The sequence below is a fragment of the Psammomys obesus genome, unplaced genomic scaffold (genome assembly GCF_907164565.1).
Source record: "Psammomys obesus unplaced genomic scaffold, mPsaObe1.curated_primary_1811, whole genome shotgun sequence".
Lineage (NCBI taxonomy): Eukaryota > Metazoa > Chordata > Mammalia > Rodentia > Muridae > Psammomys > Psammomys obesus.
The window spans coordinates 1209405-1232557 of NW_026596158.1; the positions used below are offsets into that span (position 1 = coordinate 1209405).

The 23153-nt window shown below is 53.3% G+C and overlaps 1 protein-coding gene across 3 annotated transcripts; it reads left to right on the forward strand.

The window, feature by feature from the left end:
* Window positions 1–13297: 13297 nt before the first annotated feature.
* Window positions 13298–19868, forward strand: Fbxo27 (F-box protein 27). Of its 3 annotated transcripts, none has more exons than XM_055594807.1 (6): window positions 13298–13908; window positions 14079–14453; window positions 15862–15973; window positions 16056–16151; window positions 17310–17445; window positions 18934–19868. In XM_055594807.1, exons 1-6 carry the CDS (start codon window positions 13860–13862, stop codon window positions 19075–19077), a joined length of 912 nt encoding a protein of 303 aa, XP_055450782.1. In that variant the 5' UTR covers window positions 13298–13859; the 3' UTR covers window positions 19078–19868. The 3 variants fall into 3 exon arrangements, with proteins under 3 accessions (XP_055450782.1, XP_055450783.1, XP_055450784.1); XM_055594808.1 differs by having other exon boundaries at window positions 15865–15973; XM_055594809.1 differs by having other exon boundaries at window positions 13298–13764.
* The last annotated feature ends 3285 nt before the right edge of the window (window positions 19869–23153 follow it).

A 23153-nucleotide genomic window follows, 5' to 3' on the forward strand; every position in this document is an offset into this window, starting at 1 on the left:
ATAAATAAATAAATAAATAAATAAATAAATAAATAAATAAATAAATAGAATTATTGCTGTTTTTGTTTTGTTTGTTTTTTGTTTTGAAAGATTCATCCATGCTGGGCAGTAGTGGCATGTATCTTTAATTCAGCCAGGGCTACACAGAGAAACCCTGTCTCAAAAACAAAAACAAACAAATGAAAAACAAAACAAAGAGACAGATTTCATCCACTCTGACTTCATGCATTTGGGTGTTTTGTCTGCACCACATGCGTGCCAGGGTCTGGAGGAGGCAGGAAGAGGTCCCTGGAGCTGGAGCTGCAGGCTGTTGTGAGCCACCATGTGGGTGCTGGGAACCAAAGCCAGGTCCTCTGCAAGAGCCGCCAGTGCCCTTAATTACTATTCATCCTTAATTTTTAAATGTATTTATTTATTGTTTTGAAACAAAATCTCACTGTTTAGCCTTGGCTGACCTGGAAATGGCTAAGTGGACCAGGCTGGCCTTGAACTCATAGAGACTGGCCTGCCTCTGCCTCCTGAGTGCTGGGATTAATCTCTTTTCTTTTTACATAGGATCTTGTTATATGTCCCAGGCTAGCCTGGAACTTGAGGGCTTCTGCTCCAAGTTGTCTCCTCGGACATGTAAGAGGGATAGATAGATAGATAGATAGATAGATAGATAGATAGATAGATATGTAGGTAGGTAAGTAGATACATACATAGGTGATAGATAGATGATAGATAGATAGATAGATAGATAGATAGATAGATAGATTCATCCTGTCAGTTCTGTTCTTCTGGAGAGCCCTGACTAATGCAGAAAGGATCACAGGCTTGAGGTCATCGTGGGCTACAGACTGAGAACTCCATCTAAACACAGCCCAAACACGTGCTGCTGAGGCGACTCGGCCTGGCAACCCGAGTTTGAGCCCGGGGACCCACACCGAGAGGCCGACTCTTGCTGGCCACGGTGAAGGAGGCCCTGATCAGCCAGGGCCCTGCGGAAACAGAGCAGCTTCTGCCCTGTTCATGGAGGTCACCGCATTCTGTAAGGGTTGTTTGTGTGTGCCTGAGAGCGTGCTGCTGGAATTGGAGCCAGGGCCTCTGGCGAGCTGAGCTAGTGTTCTACCACTGAGCTGTATCCACAAGCCCTCACTGGAGGATTTTGGGTAAGTGCCCCGCAGCTGAGCCATGCTCCCATCCCATAGTTCCATTGTCACCAGGAAGGGTGGCTACTGCTGCCTCCGTGCGTGTGTGCGTGTGTGTGTGTGTGTGTGTGTGTGTGTGTGTGTGTGTGTTCACCGAGTCTCCTGAGGCGTCTCTTTTCTCCACAGAGTATGTCTTCTGGAGACAGGGCTGCTGCTGTGTATGTAGCTCAGGCTATCCTTGAAGTCATGCCCATCCCCTCGCCTCAGGCTGCCGAGTGCTGAAAATGACAAGCACGTGTTACCACACAGGGCCCTGAGGTTCTTGGTCGGTGCAAAAGGTCTGTGCAGCAGCAAACTGCCCCAGGGTCCCTCCATGCAAGCAGTGGACTGAGCTGGGGAGGGGACACTGGTGGGGTCCAGTGTCACAGGGAACCTCCAACCCCATCCGGAGCACACAGCGGGATTGTACCACACCCGCCCGTCAGCCATGTTTACACCGAGCGTGACCCCCATGCCTCGGCACGACTGGTTCGGAAACAGCCCACCGGGCCCATCAGGATGCCATCGGGAGGTGTCGGGCAGTGCGTGGAGTAAAAAGACGACGAGTCTGGCTTGGAGAGGACCTAGCCGGCAGCGCACCGTGGAGAAGGGCAAGACGGACACCTGCTGTGGCGATGGCTGCCTCACCCTCATTCCTTGAGAGGAGATCGATGGCCTCACAGGAGGGACGAGGACAACAAGATAATGGCCAGGCTGGGCGTGACGGCACCTCACGTTGGAAAATAGCTCGGGCTGCAGGCCACCAGCCAGCTGCGGCCCGGCCGTCCCTCTGCAGCCACTGGAGGGCTTTAATCACACGGCCTCTGTTTTTATTTATATATTTTTAGATTTATTCTCTCTCTCTGTGTTTGTGTGTGGTCTGTGCCACAAGTGTGAACTCAGGTCCTCTGGGTACTTAGCTCAACTTCACCCTATCCGCTTATCTTTTTTATTTTCATTTTTTTGAGACAGCCTCACTGTTGCTCTGTTGCTCTGGTTGCCCGGAGCTCCCTGTGTAGACCAAGCTGGCCTTGAACTCACAGAGAACCCCCTTTGTCTGGTGGGACAAAGGGCTAGGATTAAAGACAGGCGCAAATACTCCCAGCAATTATTTTTTTTAATCTTTTGAAACAAATTATCATTCTATAGCCAGGCTCAGACCTCAGTCATCCGCCTGCCTCAGCTTCCCCAACGCCAGGACAACAGGTGTGTGGCACTGTGCCAGGACCCGGTCTTCCTAACTAGCAGCCTTCTTTTCCTTTTTCAGTGGAAGTTAACTGTGAACCCATCAAGCTTTTGGTTTTTTCCAGACAGGGTTTCTCTGTGTAGCCCTGGCTGTCCTGGAACTCACTCTGTGGACCAGGCTGGCCTGGAACTCAGAGATCCACCTGCCTCTGCCTCCCGGGTGCTGGGATTAAACACATGGCCACCCTCCCCCCAGCTTCTATCATTTTTTTTTTTTTTACTAATTTGTATTATATTCGTTTTAACATAATTTCTATTGTGTGTCACAGTGAGTGGGAGTGGCAGGCCCTGACAGGGTGGACTCACTAGGCCGAAGCCCCACCCATGGGCATCACAGGACAGCTTTTGATAGTGGCTTCTCCCCTACCACGTGAGTGGCGTGTGGACTGAGGGACCAGGCTGAGGGTGGCAGGCTCGGCTGCAAGCCCTTTGCCCCATGAACCACCCACTGGCTTCCATCGTCTCTTCTGTTTCATTCCTCAGCCTCTTCAGGCCTATAAAGCCAGCCTTCCTGGTTCAGTTCATCAAGATCATCTGCCCAGGGCTTGACCCTCCAACTAAACTGGAAATCCTGGGGCTTTTCTTGTTGCTGATGTCTGCAGTAGTGACAATGGAAACAGGGAACTCCAGTAACCTGGCCTCAGACAGCAAGACGTGGAGGGGAGGGGAGGAGACGGAAAGCTGGGTCAGGAGGCCTGCCTGCCTGTTTATCAGATGGCTGAGCATCTTAGAGACTGTGGGCAGGAGGAAGGCGAGAAGACTCAGCTGAAAACTGTCCCACCATGAGAGAAGTCAGCAGAAGCTCATCAAGTGATGCCGAATATGAGGAGCCCAGGGCGTCTCACAGGTGTCACAGACCAGTCACACAGGGGCCCCGGAGCTGATAATCACAGCCCTTTAGGGGAGAAAGCCTGGGTTTCCAGGATCTAAAACTGAAGCTCTTCCAAGGTCCTGCACCAGACCATTACTGGCCTTGCATGCATATGCCCGGTTTCCTTCTGCTTTCCCAGGGAAAGCCTTGGATCAGCCTAACTCCCAAAACTCCAGCATGCTAAGCAGGCTTTCTGCCACTGAGCCTCACCCCAGCCCCTCACTGGGGGATTCTAGGCAGGGGCTCCACCACTGAGCCACACCCCAGCCCCTCACTGGGGCATTCTAGGCAGGTGTTCTGCCACTGAGCCACACCCCAGCCCCTCACTGGGGGATTCTAGGCAGGGGCTCTACCACTGAGCCACACCCCAGCCCCTCACTGGGGGATTCTAGGCAAGGGCTCTACCACTGAGCCACACCCCAGCTCCTCACTGGGGGATTCTAGGCAGGGGCTCTACCCCTGAGCCACACCCCAGCCCCTCACTGGGGGAGTCTAGGCAGGGGCTCCAACACTGAGTTATATCCCCAGTCCTTAAAGTTAAATTTGCTGGTTTTATGTTTCTACATCATATATGGACTGTTTTATTTATTTTACTTTTTAAATATTTTATTTTCATTTTTAATTATGTATCTACCTGTGTAGGTAGATACATGTACTTACGTGCATGTAAGTACAGTTGGCCTTGGGGACCAGCAAATGGTGTCAGACCCCATGGAATGGAGTTACAGGCAGTTGTCAGATGCCTGAGATGGCACTTGAAATAAACCCAGTCCTGTGTAAGAGACATAAGTGCTGTTAAACACTGAGTCGTGTCTCCCTTACACACACCCGTAATACACACACACAACACACACGCACACACGTATATATGTAGACGGGGTTTCACTATGTAGCCACGGCTGACTTCAATTCTCCTGTCTCTACTTCCCTGGATTGATGGTCAGGAACCACAGCATTCATCTTGGTACACTGCTATTGTTTTTATCTGTTTCCATCGATGCCCCGCTGGGCTATGTTGAATTTTTTGTGTGTGTATGGTTTTGTCTGCATGTATGAATGTGCATCTAAGAAGAGGGCATCAGATCCCCTGGAACTGGAGTTACAGATGCTTGTCAACCGCCGTGTGGGAGCAGGGAACTGAACCCAGGAACTCCAAAGGAGCGGCCAGCGCTCTTGACCACGGAGTCCCACCCACTGGGTTATTTTAAAGAAATCCGAGACAGGCCACTTCCTCCCCAAAGTACTTCCGTAGATGCTTCCAGGAAACACAGCCACCCTTCTTCAAAATGACCACAGCTGGGCAGTGGTGGCGCACACCCTTAGCCCAGCACTCCGGAGGCGGAGGCAGCCGGATCTCTGGAAGTTGGAGGCCAGCCTGGTCTACAGAGCGAGGGCCAGGACAGCCGAGGCTGCACAAAAAGAACCCCGTCTTGAAAAACAAATGCGCAGGGCTGGAGAGGCGGCTCCGAGATCGAGAGCATTGGCTGCTCTTCCAGAGGGCCCGAGGATCCCAAGCACGGAAGCGCCGTTGCTCTCGGAGACCAGGAAACTGTCCGATCCCGTGGAACCGGAGTAAGCTGCAAATTGTCAGCTACCTCCTAATGGGTGCTCGGCCCACGGCGGCGCCTAACCCCCCTACAGTGAGGTCTGCTGCCCCCTGCTGGTGAGCCCGCGCGCATGCAGGCAGAGCTGTGTAATCTTTCAACGAACACAAATAAAGTGTAACTTAACAGGGAATAAGCTTGGTGTGGTACTGCACGCCTGGGAGACGGGCAGCTCACTGAGTTTGAGGCCAGCCAGAGGTACACAGCGAAACCCTGTCCAAAAAGCAAAGTTCCCATAAGTCCAAGAGGCAACAGACACTGAAGGGCATGGGGTCCCGTAAAGGGCCGGGCACACGAAATAAATCACGCCACATTTCCCTCCCGTTGGCTTTAGCTTCTGACTGTGCAGCTTTGAGGCTGCTTCTCTGTTCTTTCCAGCGTGTTTTCCAGGGTTCTCAGGTGTCTGATGTCGTCTATCCAGGGAGAAAGGGGGACCTTTATTCTTCCTTTTTGTTTTATAAGCGTTTATTCTAAGGTTCAATTAGGTCTTTCTACAACTGGCTTGTTTCTTTTCTTGTAACAAACACAGGGAAACTCCTGGGCAGGCAGGGCCTCCAGCTGCTGAGCAGCTGCTTCAGTGCTACAGTTTTCCCTTAGTTAAGGGCCATTGCTGTCCTCACACAGGCTTGGCGGTCAACCATTTCGGGGTGGGGCCTTTGGTACGATTCCAGCAGTGCCTCCCCCCTTATAAGTTAAAACCTCAATCCCTGTTGCGTCCTGGTTTGGGACAACCTGCACAGCCTACGGTTGTTCTGGAGGACAATTTTCAGCACCTTCCGTGAAAACGCACACACACACACACACACACAAACACGCACACACACACGCACACCTGGCTGCCTGCAGGTTCCCAGCTTTGTGAGCTGCCACTCACACTGGGGTGGGCTTTGGTGATGCCGCTGTGTCTGGATCATTTCTGCTCCTGTCAGGAACCCCAATAAAACTCATTGATTCACCAAGTTGGACTTTGTTGATATCTGGCTTTGGTTTGTCATCGGTTCTCTGTCCGGGGTGACTAAACGTTTGTTGATGTCTCCCCAGGAATAGCCTTGTGACGGCCTCCCACTGACTCCATGATGGAAGAACTATTCAGACTGTAAAACTCAGCACCTGACAGCCCCACCTGCCAAAACTAGAAGAAAGGCCTACTCCATCGCAGTCCATGGTTTTGGGAAGGTCTAAATGTACTGACCCTGCTTTTTGGCTTCTGTAGTCCTGCTTCTGGCTAACTGTTCTTATTAACTGCAATATGTGAGCCCAGGATGTGGGTTTTCTGCTTAAACGCTCCCCCTGAGAAAGGCTCGGGGCTACACCGGGGTGCTGAGCACCAAGCTAGTTACCAGATACCTAATACAGACTTTCTGCTGGCTGAGGCCCCTCTGGGAGGGCGTCTCTGGTGGGTACCCCACCACAGCGTCTCCTAACCCCCTGCCCCCCACTTCTTGATAAGCTCCAGCTTGACCTCATTGTGGTTTATTCTGAAATTCTTTCCTGCAGCCCAAGAGACAAGCCTGGGTCCACCTGAGTTCTTAAGCAGCTGCGCTGGGGCCCACTCGGCCTCTTCGCCAACACCTCCGTGGCACGCCTCCAGGGAAACCCTTGTCCGGTTGTCTGGGTTCTCTGTTAGTCTGTTTCCTGTTACTGTGCCTCCCAGCACCTGTAATTCCGGTTTCAGGAGTGCCAATGCCCTCTTCCAGCCTCCGCAGGGGCCAGGTGCACAGTGGCACACAGACACACATGCGGGTAAACCGCCAGGACACGTAGAATTTCTTAAAGTAAGAAATAAATTTGAAAGATCCCCGGAGGGTATCTTCCGTCAGAGAGACCCCCTCCCAAAGAACAACGAGTCCATTCGGATGCAAACAGCAAGAGGCTTTTATTTTGATTCACGAGTACTCGGGGCAGCAAGGTCACTCGGGAGGACGTTGCGCGCCTCCTTGGGGAAAAACTGGGGTTTTTGTAGGGTTTTAGAGCAGAAGCACTGGTACAGAAGCGAGAGGGCATGGTTACAGGGGGCTGATTGGTACGTTTACACGAGACCACAATTTGCGTCAAAGTTTGGCAGGGGCACCAAGATTCCAGGAACTGGGTGGTCAAGGGGGGTAGGATGACCCTTTGATGTGGCCCGCCACCTGTTATTTTGTTTTTCCCTATCTTAGCTGAAACAGTCTCACAGATATCTATGAGAGTGATTAACACAAACTGTTTTTAGTATGACTGGGGCAGCCTGACCACAGATATCCCAAGTGGGTGACACAGCTAGGATTTTTCAGTAATTTTCCAGTTTCTCATCTGGCCTTCAGAGTTTTATAAAACAGTGGTGTCTCACAAAATGGCGTTAGCTATGTTTAACTTAGGGTGAGGCTGGGGTCTTTCAAATTCAAACGAAAGGGCTGTACTTTGGCTCACAGTTCTGATGTTCTAGGGTTGGGAACATCTAGCTCTCCTGCTGGCAACACCCCAAGTTAGCATAGGGCACCAGCCGGTTTTATAAAGCTACAATTCCAAGTGCAGGAGCCTACCCCGCTGCCCTTAACCACACACCAAAAGCTGAGTCTCTACATACTAAGATCAAATCCAATCTTCCCCCAAGCCTGGTACAAGGAGGTCAGAAGAGGGTGCGAATTCCCTGGAACTGGAGTCATAATGGTGGCAAGCCGACAGGTGGGTGCTGGGAATAGAACTAGGTCCCCCGCAAGAACAAAAAGAGCTCTTAACCACGAAGCCATTTCTCCAGCCCCCTAGAGAGCATTTTACTCTTGTAATTTTTAAATACTTTGCATGTAATGTGCATCGGTGTTTCGCCTGCGCGTTGTATGTCTGTATGAGGGTGTCAGATCTTGCAGTTACGGATAGTTGGGAGCTGGAGACAAGCCAGAAAAAGCATGGCGGCCCTGCCCCTGGTGTGAAGGCCGTGGAAAGTGCTCCAGCCAGGAAAGGGAGCGTCCCCAGGTAAAGTCACTGCCACTTGGGACTTCCTGTCCCTAAAACCCCAAGGCACTCGAGATTCTCTCTGCCAAGCCAATGACCTAGGAGAATCTTAAAGCTGTCCTGGTGACCAAGAATATGAAAGCCAACTTGAGTCCACACCCCTGACACACAGACAAAAGCCCGGAATGGAGTCTTTTCTTTTTTTGAAACATGGTTTCTCTGTGTAGCCCTGGCTGTCCTGGAACTCCCACTATAGCCCAGGCTGTCCTTGAACTCACAGAGATCCACCTGCCTCTGCCTCCCTGAGCACAGGGACTAAACGTGTGCCCCAGCACTGCTCGGCCTGGAACTGAAGCCTTTCAGGTGACTTTTACTCCAAGAACTGACAGTCTGAGGTCAGATTTAGTATAGAACACGCTGTTCGCAGCGTGCTGGGCTGCGTGCGGTCCGTGGGCGCACAGCACCTCCTACAGAATGAATGAAGTCCTCCGGCTGGGCTGGAGACGCGGCGGCAAGGTTAAAATCCCTGGCCGCTCTAGCAGAGGGCCTCCTGGAGGCTGCTAACTCCAGTTGCAGGAGATCTGATGCCCTCTCTGGCAGCCACCAGCATTGCATACGTGTGGGGCACATAAGTAGATTTTTTTTTTTTTAAAAAGGCTCCTTTCTGTGTAGCGGAGGGAATGGGACAGGGATGAAGCTGACAGATTACAAGGATATAGATATTGAGTTGATCCTCCCTGACTACGGTGCTGAGGGAGCTCCCAGAGAAGGACCCGGTTGAGAAGGGTCCTGGGTTCTAGGCCATGAGAGCTTGTGGAGAGCTTACCAAGGACCCTTTACTCCTCTGAATGCAAAAGAGGAATGCAAAAGTCGTATCCTAGTCCTCAGTTTGACTGAAAGGTTTGACCCATGCCTTTCATGACGAAGCCCTGTAGTCTAGCCATCGTGTCACGAGTTGCAAATGGTACGATGTCTACCTGAGGGATGTCTTTAAAAAAAAAAAAAAACCCAAATACTGAAGAAAAGGCATCTTTAAGAATGTGAAAGTAGGCAGTGTGAGTATGAGGCCACAGAGTGAGTTCCAGGACAGACTACACAGAAAAACCCTGTCTTGAAAAACCAAGAGACAGACAGACAGACAGACAGAGAGCACTCAGGTCCCATGGGAAGGGCAGGTAGGAGCAGGTAGGGACCATCAGTAACCGGGATTGGCCCTTTCTATGAAAACCAAACCTTGGGAAGAAGGGGATCAGAGGCACAGGCCCGAGCTGGCTGTCAACTTGGAAGATTTTCTTTGAACCCCAGCTAGGATGTCTCCCTGGGTCAGACCTGAATTCCCTCTGTAGTTCCACAGAGATAGCCAGTGAGAAAGCGTGAAGTACAGAGCGCTGCATGAGGCGCTCCCGTTCCGAAGAGTCCCCCCACAAGCCACCAAACCGAGGCTTGGGCGATTTACTTTTTAAGTTCTCTGGAGTCGGGCCGACAGGTCCGGAAGGTTTAGTATTCGTCCAGAGATGCTGGAATCGAGGGCCGCCAGGACTCCCCATCCCTGAGGCTAGGTTCTTGTCTCATGAGTCCTAGGAACCGTCCCTGTGATCAACACTGAGTGCCAAAGAGAAGGAGGATCACTGAGTGGCTGGGGCAGAGCTCCTGAGAGCCAGACCGAGGTGGCACCGTCCCCAAGTGGATTGCTGTTTCTGACTTTTTGTCTGGTATTTTAAGGGAGGCCTCTGAGGGGCTGGAGAGATGGCTCAGAGGTTAAGAGCACTGTCTGCTCTTCCAAAGGTCCTCCGTTCAATTCCCAGCACCCACATGGCGGCTCACACCAGTCTGTAACCCTGATCCCAGGGGACCCGACATCCTCACACAGAGACAGACAGGCATGCAGACTAAACGCCAATGCACATACTAAACAACTGAACAGGTGAAAGAGAAAGGAGCGGGAGAGGGACCGAGTGGGGAGCAGTCTGTCGTCTGTAGTCCGTCGTCTGCCTCTTCTCCACTTTCTTTAAACAGGAAACAAGGGCCACAGCTGTCATAAATGATCTAAGCAGGCTTCGGTAACACCCATGAGTGGGTAACACCATGAGTGGGAGGGGCTGAGGTGGTAGATTGGCCAAGGGGTTATGGAAACTTTTTTTTCTTTTTTCTTTTTTTTTTCTTTTCTTTTTTTTCTTTTTTTTCTTTTCTTTTTTGTTTTTTTTTTCAACACAGGGTTTCTCTGTGTAGGCCTGGCTGTCCCGGAACTCACTCTGTATAGCAGACTGGCCTCGAACTCAGAGATCTGCCTCCCGAGCGCTGGGATTAAAGGCGTGCGCCGTCACCCACTGCCTGGCTGTGGAAACATTCTTATGAACTACCTGACACTAAGTGTTGTGACTTGGTCCCTACTTGCATTCTGTTTTTGTTTCCAACAGACACATATGGAAAGTGGGGAATTCAGCTATGCATGGAAGCAGAGGTGGGGTATCTCTGAAAGTTGGGGGCCAGCCTGGTCTACAGAGTGAGTTCCAGCACAGCCAGGGCTTTAAAAAAAAAAAAGTGATTTGTGACTTCTGGCAGACATAAATATATTCTGATGAGACTGATCTCATCTTGTCTCTTGATCTAGCAGACCATTGAAACACTGAATCCCAGAGAAACAAGATTTCCTCTGGAATCTCAAACTGCAAGAAAGAAAAGCCCCAGGCAGAGTGGAGCCTCGTGTATGGAAAGATTCCACACAGCTCTAACACCGTCACAGACCATCTCACAGGAAGAGCAGGAAGCATGGAATCGGTTGTGTTAGGGCAGGGCTAGGCCACACCTTGACACGGCTGCTTGGATGTGCGTACTTCTGTCTGCTCAAATTTCAGTCTCACTTCAGAACCCCAAGGACAGACTTGGGGGTCACTGGATCTTTTGCTCTCCAATGTGGCCACAATGAATAAATCTTTTTCTGCTTTTCATTAAGAAAAAGAGAAACAATAGAACACTGTCAGGAAGGGGACTGAGGGACAGGGTCACAGGGTCCAGTTGTGGGGTGTCCACCAGAGCAGACTGCTAGGAAGCACGGTTAAGCCCATAGAAAATCTTTATTAACTGGCCAGTGACTACACTGGGCGTTCTGGACCCCGATGTAGCTTTTAAGAGCAAAAAACTGTATCCTGGATTGACACTATGTAGCCCAGGTCGGCCTAAGGCTCTCTATGTACTCCAGATAGGTTGAAGACCCCTGCCTCATCCTCTGAAGTGTCTGGGTTACAGGTGTAAGCCTCCGCAGCAGGCTCTGCTTGTTATACTCTGGATCTGACATTTTTCCCAGAGTCCAGCCCAAACGTAATTCCAGGAATGGACAAGGGTTGCTTCTATGAAGAGAACTGGGGAATAGAAAGGGAACTGACTAGTATTTCCACTTTTATTTTATATAAATCATTTTAAGGTTTGTTTTCAACCTTTTTTTCATCTTATTTATCTGCATTGAGGTTTTGCCTACATGTATGGCTGTGTGAGAACACTGAATCCTGGAACTGAAGTTACAGACAAGTGTGCACCGCCATGTGGGTGTGGGAATTGAACACTGGTCCTCTGGAAGAGCAACCAGTGCTCTTAACTATTGAGCCATCTCTCAAGTCATTTTTTTTTCCAAGACAGGGTTTCTCTGTCTCCTAGCCCTAGCTGTCCTGGAACTCACTCTGTAGACCAGGCTGGCCTCGAATGCAGAGATCCGCATGCCTCTGCCTCCCAAGTGCTAGGATTAAAGGAATGTGCCACCACGACTGGCCTTAACTTTTATTTTGGTTTGTTTTTTTTTTTTTTTTTGAGACAGGATTTCACTATGTATCCTTGGATGTCATGAACTCATACCAGGTTGGCCTTGAACTCATAGAGATCTGCCTGCCTCTGCCTCCTGAGTGCTGGCATTATTTTATCTTTATGTGTACATTTGCATGTGAGTGTAGTGCCTGAAGAGGCCAAAAGAGGGTGCTGAATCCCCAGGATCTAGGCTCACAGGTAAGTCTGAGTCTCTAGAGTCAGACATGGGTGCTGGGAACTGAACCTCCGTCCTCTGCGAGAGCAGTAAATGCTCTTAAGCAATGAACCATCTCTCCAGACCCTATTCTCTCTTTGTTCTTAAGATGGGGTCTCATGTACCCCAGGATGGCCTGGAATTATGTTTATAGCAGCAGATGGACTTAACTTCTGATCCTGCTGCGTCTACCGAAAGGTGCTGGAGCTGCAGACATACACTGCCCGGTTCATGATGTCTCGTTGCAGAAATGGCTCCCGACACCTTGCGCATGGCGTTAAAAGTACTAAATTGTTAGGGACAGAAAAGCCCCAGGCCTGACCTATGCCTCAAAGCAGCCCAGTGGGTAGAAGCAAGGAAAGCAGGCTCCTCAGGAAGTTAGCTGTTCAAACTGAGCAGCCGACACACTGATCTTTTAAATGGGTCTGAATGGCTCAGTGGTAAAGCATTTGTTAGCAGTGTATGCATTAAGGGGCCTGGTGGACAAAGGCAGCTGGACGAAGGTACGCGTCACCAGGCCTAATGAACTGAGCTCAGGTGCCACATGACTGCGGAAGGAGAGAATCAGCCCCACCAGCTGTCCCCCACAGGCCCGTTTGTAAGCTGGGGTGCAGCACAACCACAGACCCACTCCATGGGTAGAAAGAAAGGTTTATTTAGAAATCAAACTGCCAAGGTTATTGCCCCTCGGGGGCCAGAAAGAACAAAAGTGTAAAAGGGAATGGATTGTAGATGACATTCAGCAGGGTGGGGTCTTTCAGGTGACACAGGCTGTTTGGATTGACCCAAAACTAGACGCCCTTGCATGAGGTATCGGACCCTCAGGACGGTTAAGGGCATGTGGTGGCCTGAGGGAGGTGCGTGGTAAACAGAAACCATCAGGCATTGCCTGACCCAGTAACAGTCCTGCTGTTTACCTGGCCAAAGCCCTTCCGTGTAGGACATTGTCATCAGCACTGCCATTTTGGACCTAACAGTGTTGTTGTGGTAAACACACACACACACACACACACACACACACACACGCACACACACACACGCCTCTTCCTCCATAAAGCAAGCTCAGTGTGCGTGAGACCCCGGGTCCAGTTCTGTTCGTTGACATCTGCTAGCACGCCTATGACTCCCACATTTGCCCTGGACAGAGCTCACGCACCGGCCAGAAGAAAAGGTCTGTGAACGGGGTGTGGCCGACACTGGCCTGTAACTCCAGGGCTCCGGAGGTAGAGGTCCGGCGCCTGGAGAGCTGGCTCACGTTCCGGTCCTCTTCCAAGAGCACCGGGCTTCATCAGCATTCCCACAACCATTTGGGACCCCAGTTCCAGGGAACCCCGATGATGCCCCGCTGGCCTCCCCAGGCGCCAGGCACAAAAGCGGTAGAGACATAAATGCAGCCAAAACATCTCTATACAGAAAAAAAATATATATATATATATATATTTTTTTTTTAATTAAAACTGGTCGTAGCGGCGCACGCCTTTAGCCCAGCACTCCCGCCGCAGAAGCAGGCAGAGCCCTGTGGGTTTGCCTGCGCAGCTGAACTCCAGGCCAGCCGGGCCTCAGAGTCACCTGGGGTGGGTCACGGCCTCTGAGAACCTCATTTTCTCTGCTGGGATGGCAGAGACAAGCGAACTTGGTAAAGACGGAGCCAGCAGCCTCTAGCTGAGGCTCAGGGCCGGCGGGGTTATTTTTGTCCCCCAGAGCCCGCTTTTTCCTGGAAATCGCGGATGGCTATGTGCGCCCTTAGAGGTGACAGGACTGTTTGGGGCGTTTAGGGGTGGGGCCTTCCGCTCCGGTGCCTAACGAGATAACAGTCGTTGCCAGATGCCAGATTTGGGGTCGCTCCCAGTGCTGGACTGTTGGCGAATCGCGAGGACTGCCCCAGAGCCCTGGCCTAGTCTGTGTCCTCTGGCGGATTCCAGAAAGCCGAAGGAGGTGGGATCTGGAGCCACACGGCTGGACGTTAGGAAGCGAGAGGCCGGTGAATCTCAGAGAGGCCCCACCTGGGAACCGGGGCCTTGGGCAGGGCCATGGCTACGCGGTCCTCCAGGCCGCGGAGGGGAGCTGGCAGGGGCGCCGGTGAGCGCTGGCGGGCTGGGAGGGGGCGGGGTGCTGGGGGACGTGGGAGGCGGCGGATGCCTGCGGGGCTGTCATCCCCGGGGTGCGGGGCTGGAAGGCCGAGCGGCGGAGGCTGCGCTAGGCGGGGGGCGGCTGCAGGCCGCTGACCTCTGACCCCTCCCACCCTGCAGCCCAGCGGGGCCTGGGGAACATGGGTGCCTGGACTTCCAGGAGCCGCGCCCCCACGCGGGAGCCCGAGCCCCGGGAGGTGCTGGACCTCAGCCGTCTGCCCCCGGAGCTGCTGCTGCTGGCGCTGAGCCACGTGCCCCCGCGCGCGCTGCTGCTGCACTGCCGCCGGGTGTGCCGCGCCTGGCGAGCCCTGGTGGACGGCCAGGCCCTGTGGCTGCTGCTGCTGGCCCGGGACCGCAGCGCCGCCGGCCGCGCCCTGCTGACGCTAGCCCGCCGCTGCCTGCCCCCCGCCCGCGAAGGCGTGCCCTGCCCGCTGGGCCAGTTCTGCCTGCGGCGACCGCTAGGACGCAACCTCATCAGCAACCCCTGCGGCCAAGGTGAGGAGCCCCGAGAGCGCGGCGAGGGCGGGGCCGCGAGAGGACCGTTGCGCAAGGCGGAGGGCGGGGCCCCCAGGACGCTAATGGCTGGGCGAGGAGCGACCGCAAGGGGCGGGGGCGGGGTCACGAGAGCCTCGATGGCCGGAGTGGGGGCGTGTCCACAGGGAGCCAATGGGAAGGGACGGGGCGGGACCGGAGGGGCTGAGGGGCGGGGTCACGAGAGCATTGATGGCTGGAGTGGGGGCGTGTCCACAAGGGAGCCAATGGGAAGGGACGGGGCGGGACCGGAGGGGATGAGGGGCGGGGTCACGAGAGCATTGATGGCCGGAGTGGGGGCGTGTCCACAAGGGAGCCAATGGGAAGGGACGGGGCGGGATCACAGTGGACGGGAGGAGAGGGCTTGCGGGCGCCGCCGCAGGAGAACCGACCGAAGGTGCTGAGGCAAGGGAACCGGTGAGAGAGGATAGGGCAGAGTCTCAGGATCTGTGATGGGCGAGGCCTGAGGGACAAGCCGACCAAGAGAAGCAGAGGGGGGGCTAGAAGTGGGGTCCCACTTGACCCGGTTAGAACCTGACCACGGGGATGCTCCAGCCGCCCGAGACACCGATACGCTGGGAGCCACCGTTGAGCGATTCAAATTGGCACATGAACATCTTTTGTTTGGCTTTAATTTTCTTTTTTTTAAATTTTAAAGGTTTCTTTATTTGCTATGTATACAGTGTTCTGCCTGCGTATGTGTCAGCAGGTCAGAAGGGGGCGTCAGATCTCATTATAGACGGTCGTGAACCATCGTGTGGGTGCTGGGAATTGAACTCAGGACCTCTGGAAGAGCAGCCAGTGCTCTGACCTCTGAGCCGTCTCTCCAGCCCTTAGTTTTTTTAATGTATTTTTGTTGCTGTGTATGCGTGCTTGTTGGAGGCCAAAAGAGAGGCAAATGAGTTTTTTAGTAGGTTGTTGTTGTTGTTTTGCGGGCTGGAGAGATGGAGGCTACAGGCACTGGCTCTTCCGAAGTCAGTTCCCAACACGCTCGTGGAAGCTCACAGCCATCTGTAAACCCATTATCAGGGATTATCACCCTCTCTTCTGGCCTCCAAAGGCACCGGACACACCCGTGATGCACAAATATAAGGTTTTGATTTTTTAAAATTATTATTATTATTATTAGTGTGTGTTCGTGAAAGGGCACAGGTGGCCCGCCTTGCATAGTCAATTCCCTCCTTTTGTTTTTGGGTGAATTCTGGGGGTTGGATTAAGGTTTACCCACTGAGCCACCCTGCCTGCTATGCTTTCTAATTCTTTTCAGGCTGGTGTGTGTGTGTGTGTGTGTGTGTGTGTGTGTGTGTGTGTTGAGGGGGCTCAGCATCACTGGTCCACCGATTAGCCCACTCACACTGTCTTTACTTTCCAGAAGGCCTCCGCAAGTGGATGGTTCAGCACGGCGGGGACGGCTGGGTGGTGGAGAAGAACAGGAAGCCCGTGCCCGGGGCCCCCTCACAGACCTGCTTTGTGACTTCCTTCAGGTGAAAGCCCATTCCCCCAAGGGCCCGAGCCCCTGTCGGGAAAGGCCTGCCTGTCCTCACCGCCCCTCTCCCCCCTTCCCAGCTGGTGTCGCAAGAAGCAGGTGGTGGACCTGGAGGAGGAGGGTCTGTGGCCAGGGCTGCTGGACAGCGGCGGTGTGGAGATCGTTGTCTCTGACTGGTGAGTGTGCCCTCACCTAAGCCTGTCCATGGGTGTGGCCAGCCCTAGGCCTCAGTCAGCCTGGTGGACTGTTTGGTATGACTTGAGTCTCCAACAAAGACCCTCTTGGCAGACACGGCTCTAAAGGGCCCAGAGATCATTTTCACTAGACCTTTTTTTTTTTTTTTTGAGACAGGGTTTCTCTGTGTAGCCCTGGCTGTCCTGGACTTGTAGACCAGCTTGGCCTTGAACTCACAGAGCTCTGCCAACCTCTGCCTCCTGAGTGCTGGGATCAAAGGCATGCACCACCATGGCCAGCTTCAGGAGAACATTTTATTGGGGCAGAAACAAGTACAGGGACTGGGGCTTGAACCCAGGGCCTTGTGCATGCCGGGAGAAGCCACCACCCCGGGTCTCCTTTATTTTTGTAAAACCTGGTGAGACAGATTCCCCAAGTCCAGGCTGGTCTTGTTTGTATCTGAGCTACTCTCATGTCAGCCTCTGTAACCACCGCAATTACACATCTAGGCCAGCAGGCCCATCTTGTAAGCTTTGGAGGTCAGGGCAGGCTCAGTGCGTGCACATCTGTGAGAGGCCATCCTCTATCATTCCTCGGGTTGAGCCCTCCTGGCTTCGCCTGCCCAAGCCGGGGTTATAAGCATGTGTCACTGCTCCCGGCACTATCCCTGGCTTTTCAGCTCTTCCTCTCCCTCCCCGCCCTTGGGTTTTTCGAGACAGGGTTTCTCTGTAGCCCTGGCTGTCCTGGACTCACTTTGTAGACCAGGCTGGCCTGGAACTCACAGAGATCCGCCTGCCTCTCCCTCCCCAAGTGCTGGGATTACAGGCATGCGCCACCGTGCCTGGCACTTTTCAGCTTTCTGTTTTATTTTGAGACAGAGTCTCGCTATGTAGCCCTGGCTGACCTGGAACTCGCTGCAGGCCAGACTGGCCCAAAACTCACCGAGATCCACCTGCCTCTGCCGCCACCCCAGCAACACCCAGACCCTGACGTGAGTTCTGGGGTTCAGACCAGAGCTTCTTACATGAGTTCTGGTGTCCCCATTCTCCTGTGGCGAGCACTTCACTGACTTAACTCGAGGAGACCCTATCGGGGAACTTAATTGTACCCACCGGGAGGCTAGACACTCGAAGAGTGACCCAGACCTGCCCTTCCCACAGGTGGGGGGCTCGCCATGACTGCGGCTGTAGGTACCGGCTCCTCGTCAAACTCCTGGACGCGCACCAGAACGTCCTAGACAAGTTCTCGGCTGTGCCCGACCCCATTGAACAGTGGAACAACAATATCTACCTGCAGGTGAGCCTCTGAGCAAAGCCAAAGGTCAACCTCTTGCTCACTGGGGACGGGGGTGGGGGAGGGAAGGAGAGAAGAGGGGAGGGGAGAAGAAGAGGGGAGGAGGTCTTACCAATCCCCAACATACTATTGCTCTTTGGTTTTTAACCTGTGTATGTGTGTGTGTGTATGTGAGTGTGTGTGTGAGAGTGTGTGTGTGTGTGTGTGTGTGAGTGTGTGTGTGTGTGTGTGTGTGTGTGTGTGGTGTGTGTGAGTGTGTGTGTGTATGTGTGTGTATGTGTGAGAGTGTGTGAGTGTGTGTGTGTGTGCTGTGTGTGTGTGTGTGAGTGTGTGTGTGTGTGAGTGTGTGAGTATGTGTGTGTATGTGTGAGAGTGTGTGAGTGTGTGTGTGTGTGCTGTGTGTGTGTGTGTGTGTGAGTGTGTGTGTGTGGTGTGTATGCATATGGAGGCCGTGCCTGCACATGGACATGTGGAAGGCAGAAGAACCAGTGTCTTTTCCTGTCACCCCCAGTCTCTCTCCCTGAACGAGGAGCCCATGACTTGGCCAGTGAGTTGTGAGGCTGCGCCCGCCTGTCTCAGCCCTAGAGATGCAGGCGTGCACAGCCCCGCCGCCGGCTTGTGCATGCGTGCCAGGGGCTGCACCTGGGCCCCTTATACCCGCACGCCGGGCCCTGCCCTCTCTTGTGCCTTCTGAGTCAGAACGTGGAGAGAGCTGGGCTGCAGCTCTGCCGGAGCCTCTGGTTCAGACGGCAGCGTGAGAGCTCTGGCAGGCTGGGAGCGGTGGGTGACCGCGCAGCTGGCTGAGGTGGCTGTGGCGTGGCCCTGCTGTGAGGAATCACTGTTGACTTAGCCTCAGAGCTCCTCCGAGATGTCAGGCCGCCCCAGGCCAGACTTCCTCCACAGCAGCTGGGGTAAGGCAGCCAAGAGAAACAAGCTTCCGCTGCTTGGCCTGTTCTGACCCAGCCGCATTTTCATTTGTTTGTTTGAGACAAGATCTCGTGTAGCCCAGGCTGATCTCGAACCGACGGTGTAGCTGAGACTAAACTCGAGCTCCGATTCTCGCTTCCATCTCAGAAATGATGGGATAATTGCAGCCGTGCATGGCCACACCCACAATTCCTGCCCCATTCTTGGTGATTAAACCTCTTTTATTTGGTTGTGGTTTTTTTGTTTCTTTGCTTGTTCCTTCCTTCCTTCCTTCCTTCCTTCCTTCCTTCCTTCCTTCCTTCTTGAGACAGTTTCTTACTCTGTAACCCAGCTTCCTGGATGTCACGCTGTAGCCTAGGCTGCCCCCTAGATTTCTCCTCCTGCCTCAGTCACTCAACCCCAGGCTGACAGGAGCTTGCTGCCACACCTAGCCGTAGAGCCCACTGTTAATGAGGACGTGGGAAGATCGCAGGGGCTAGGCAGTGACACAGCCACCATCTGGGGACAGGAGGGCTGACGACATGAGGGCTTCGACACAGGCTGACTGCCTCCTTCCGCCTCCAGGTGACCCACGTGTTCTCCAACTTCAGGAGGGGCGTCCGTTTCGTGTCTTTTGAACACTGGGGTCAGGACACGCAGTTCTGGGCTGGCCACTACGGGGCCAGGGTGACCAACTCCAGCGTGATGGTGCACATCCGTCAGTCCTAGTCGAAGGCCGCCCACCGTGTTGGCGAGACGACCTGACCGTGCCTTCCAGGAGCTGGGGCTGCTGGCCGGACGGCTGGCCGCCTGAATGAAGCGCTCACAGCTCCCTGGCCTAGGAGGAAGGGTCCCGCTGGGAACGCTGGAGGCCTCCACCACATCTACCGATTGCTGCCGCCTTAGAGCAGGGGCGCACGGGTGCATGCTGTGTCAGAGAGGCCTCGGGCTGCCTCTCCGTCAGCCCATCCCTCTGCCCCGTCCCCAGTCTTGATTCCCCGACCCTTTTTTAAAGACAGGGTCTTGCATATCCCAGCTGGCTACAAACCAAGGAAGACCTTGAATTCCTTCTGCCTTTGCCGCTCAAGTGCCGGGCTCACAGGCGTGTGCCAGCACCGCTCAGGTCCGGGCCGTGCTGAGGGTGATCCAGGGCCTAGTGCATGCCAGACAAACTTATTCTACCAACCAAGCCACATCCCCAGCACCCCCTTGCCTCCTCCTGTTTCAGCCTCAGGGACTTTCCTTGTCCCTCCCTCCACTCATGTCTGAACTCAGAATTTATGGCTAGCAAAATTCCAGCCCCAAGCTCTCGTGGCTACAACCAGGTCTCCTCAGTGAAGGGTAACCAGGCCATATGCCCACAGATCTCCCCAGACAATGAGGAAGTGCCCAGAGCCCAGACCCTGCTCCTCTGAGATTGTATATTTAAAGCTATTTGTCCTTTCTCAGACCATGAGAGAATAATATATCGGCACTGTCTGTCTGCCGATTGCACTGTAATAAATCGATTATTTTGCCTAAACTGGTTCAAATCTCTTTGTTTGGTTTCATCTTTTCTATGCTTTCTTTTATCGCTATTGTTGTTTTGAGACAGGGTCTCACTGTGTGGCTCTGGCTGACCTGGAACTCACTGTGTAGATCAGGATGGACTGGAACAGTCTTCACCGGCCCCTGCTGTGTGTGTGTGTGTGTGTGTGTGTGTGTGTGTGTGTGTGTGTATGTGTTTGGTGGAGGTACAAGTGTGCCACAGCAAACATGTAGAGATCAGAGGACAACTTTCCACTCCACAGATCCCAGGGATCAAACTCAGGTCACCTGGTTTGGGGGCACCTTTAGCCAGCCACTGAGCCATCTTGGCAGCCAATATTCTGGTCTTTTTATCAGACAGGGTGTGGTTTGGAACTCATGACAATCCTCCTTTCTGCATTTCCCAAGTGGCAGCATTGCAGGTGACACAAGGCCGTCTTCAGGTCTTTGTCTTATTTCTGAGGCAAGTTCTCATACTGCCCTCACACTCTCTGTCTGCCAGTCATGGCCTTGAACTTCTGAATCCCAACTGCTAGGAACTGAACCCTAGTTCTCTGTAATAAAAGGACACTCAGTTTTAACCACTGAGCCATCGTCTCTGCAGCCCCAAGATTTTCTTTCTGGGTGGGAGATTCACTTTATTATTTACTATCCATTTATTTCTTTATTTATTGCTTTTTCCAGACAGGGTTTCTCTGTGTAGCCATGGCTATCCTGGAACTCACTCTGTGGACCAGGCTGGCCTCGAACTCACACACCTCCCTCTGCCTGCCAAGTGTTGGTATGAAAGGTGTGCACCACCACCACCCTGCTCCGGGTGGGAGATTTATTTCTTTATAAATAAATGAGTTTCTGTCTGCATGTATTGCTGTGTGCTATGGGTGTGCAGTACTTATAGAGGCCAGAAGGGGCGCCAGACCTCCTAGGGCTGCAGTTAGAAAGACCTGTGAGCCACCATATGGATGCTAGGAACTTAGTCCCAGTCCTCTGGAAGAGCAGCGCGTGCTCTTCACCTCTGACCCATCACTCCAACCTTAAGAGATTTATTACAGAAGCCACTAAGGCCATAGACAGACAGCACCTTGACGGGAGTTCTGAGGACAGTTCAGGCCCATGCAGCAAAATTTGGGTTCCTTCTTACGGATGTCTATGGAAGGAGGAGACTGTAAATGACCAGTGCCCACAGTCCAGGCTATCAGTCAGACTGTCTCCACATCAGCTAGGAGGGTGGGAATCTGGAAAAATGTGTTACCGTAGTTCTGAAAGCCAAATTATTGTAGCTTCAGAGCTGTCGAAGTTCAACCAAAAGGAAGGGGCTTTACAAAATGGCCACAGTGAAGCCACTGAACTAGACCACTTCATGGGTAGAAAAAGGGTTTACTGGAAATCAAACTGCCAAGGCTGTTCCCCCCACCCCCGGGTGGTGGGCAGAGGTGAAATGACAAGCAGATTTTATGTGACAAGACAGTGAAGTTTTTTATTTTTATTTTTTATTTTTTGAGTTTCTCTGTGTAGCCCTGTTTGTCCTGGACTCACTTTGCAGACCAGGCTGACATGGAACTCACAGAGACCCGCCCGCCTCTGCCTCCCCGAGTGCTGGGATTGGAGGCGTGCGCCACCGCACCGAGCTTAATAGAATATTTTAAAGTGATGGAGCCTCACCAGATGTAGTGGTACATACATGAAGCCCCAGCGCTTGAGTCATGGAGTCAGAATATCAGGAGCTGGTGGCTGGCTCTCCTACGCAGAGTTCCTGAGGCTAGCCCAAGGTACAGGAGACTGTGTGGACTTCTTCCCCTACTCACACACACCTCAAAAAGGTGAACAGGTTCAATGGTAGAGCCCCTGCCTAGACTCCCCAGTGAGGGGCTGGCTGTGGCTCAGTGGTGGAGCCCCTGCCTAGATTCCCCAGTGAGGGGTTGGGGTGTGGCTCAGTGGTGGAGCCCCTGCCTAGAACCCCCCAGTGAGGGGCTGGGGTGTGGCTCAGTGGTAGAGCCCCTGCCTAGATACCCCAGTGAGGGGCTGGGGTGTGGCTCAGTGGTGGAGCCCCTGCCTAGAATCCCCCAGTGAGGGGCTGGGGTGTGGCTCAGTGGTAGAAGGTTGCTTATGTTGGAATGACTGCTGATAAAGCATAAAGACCTAAAATTTTATCTCCAGCATAGAGGGATAAAAGAAAAACACAGGACTGGGGGATTTCAGGCTGTGAACTCTGGTGACAGTGGTGAAAACTGATCTGCCCCAGAGACAACTCCACCGTCCCCAGGGGACCCTGCATCCTGGTCTCTTCTGACCCACGCAGGGTCAGAGAGGGAATGCAGGGCGGAGCTGGGTGTGGCCACACCAGCCCACAGCAATGCCGCCTCCCAGGCAGCTCCAGTCACTGGCTGGAGAAACGAGTTGCTAGGACCCCGACCCTGAGATTAGGCCCTTCTAGCCTGTGCTGCCATGTGTTGGGGGGTGCCCATAACTGGGGTCAGAGCGCCCGCCCTCCTGTTCATATCCAAGCTGGCCACATCCTCCCACTAGGGCTCTGCGCTGCCCTCATCTCGTGCGTGCATGCGTGCGTGCGTGCGTGCGTGGCCCGCCTCCCTGACCGTCTCTGAGGCAGGGTCTCACCGCGTGGCCCAGGCTGCCCAAACCCTCAGCAGTTTCCCTTTTTCCCGTGGGCTGTGATCACAAACGGCTCACCTCCCTGTCCGCCGGGATGCCGTTTCTTTGATTCTCTTCCTTTGGGAGGATAAAGGTCTTCTGTCTCCCGGGCTGACTTTGAACTGGCGCTGTAGTTGAGCACGACCCTGACCTCCCGCTCCTCCCGCCTCCACCTTGGGGCTTTTTGCACCTCTAGGAACTGAAGCCAGGGCTTCACGCATGCTGGGAAGGCGCTCTACTGGCCGCCCTCCACCCCCTCCCTCTTAACATGAGTCTCCGCGAGTAATTTTCCGTGTCAGCCAGGAAGGCGCACAAGTGAACAGCAGCATGAAGGAGCCAGCCACAAAACTGACGCTTGTGTGTAAGACCTAAGAATCGGCAGGAAGGGCCGGTGAGAGGGCGCAGCGGGTTAGGGCCCTTGCAGCCAAGGCTGATGACCTGAGTTAGTCATCTACCAAATCTACACGGTACAAGGAGACCCCTTATAAATTGTCCTCTGGCCACCACACACGTGCTATGGCAATGCACACACCCATAAATAAACAGACAGACAGATGACAGATAGATACATACATACATACATACACACACACATACATACATACATATTTTCAAAACACTTAAAAAAA

What these genes read in the sequence shown, in the direction of transcription:
- Fbxo27 (XM_055594807.1), top strand. Translation starts at nt 13,860, where the DNA reads ATGGCTACGCGGTCCTCCAGGCCGCGGAGGGGAGCTGGCAGGGGCGCC. An exon ending in TGCTTTGTGACTTCCTTCAG is followed by an intron (nt 15,974 to 16,055) that starts GTGAAAGCCCAT and finishes CCCCCTTCCCAG; the next exon opens with CTGGTGTCGCAAGAAGCAGG. An exon ending in GAGATCGTTGTCTCTGACTG is followed by an intron (nt 16,152 to 17,309) that starts GTGAGTGTGCCC and finishes CCCTTCCCACAG; the next exon opens with GTGGGGGGCTCGCCATGACT.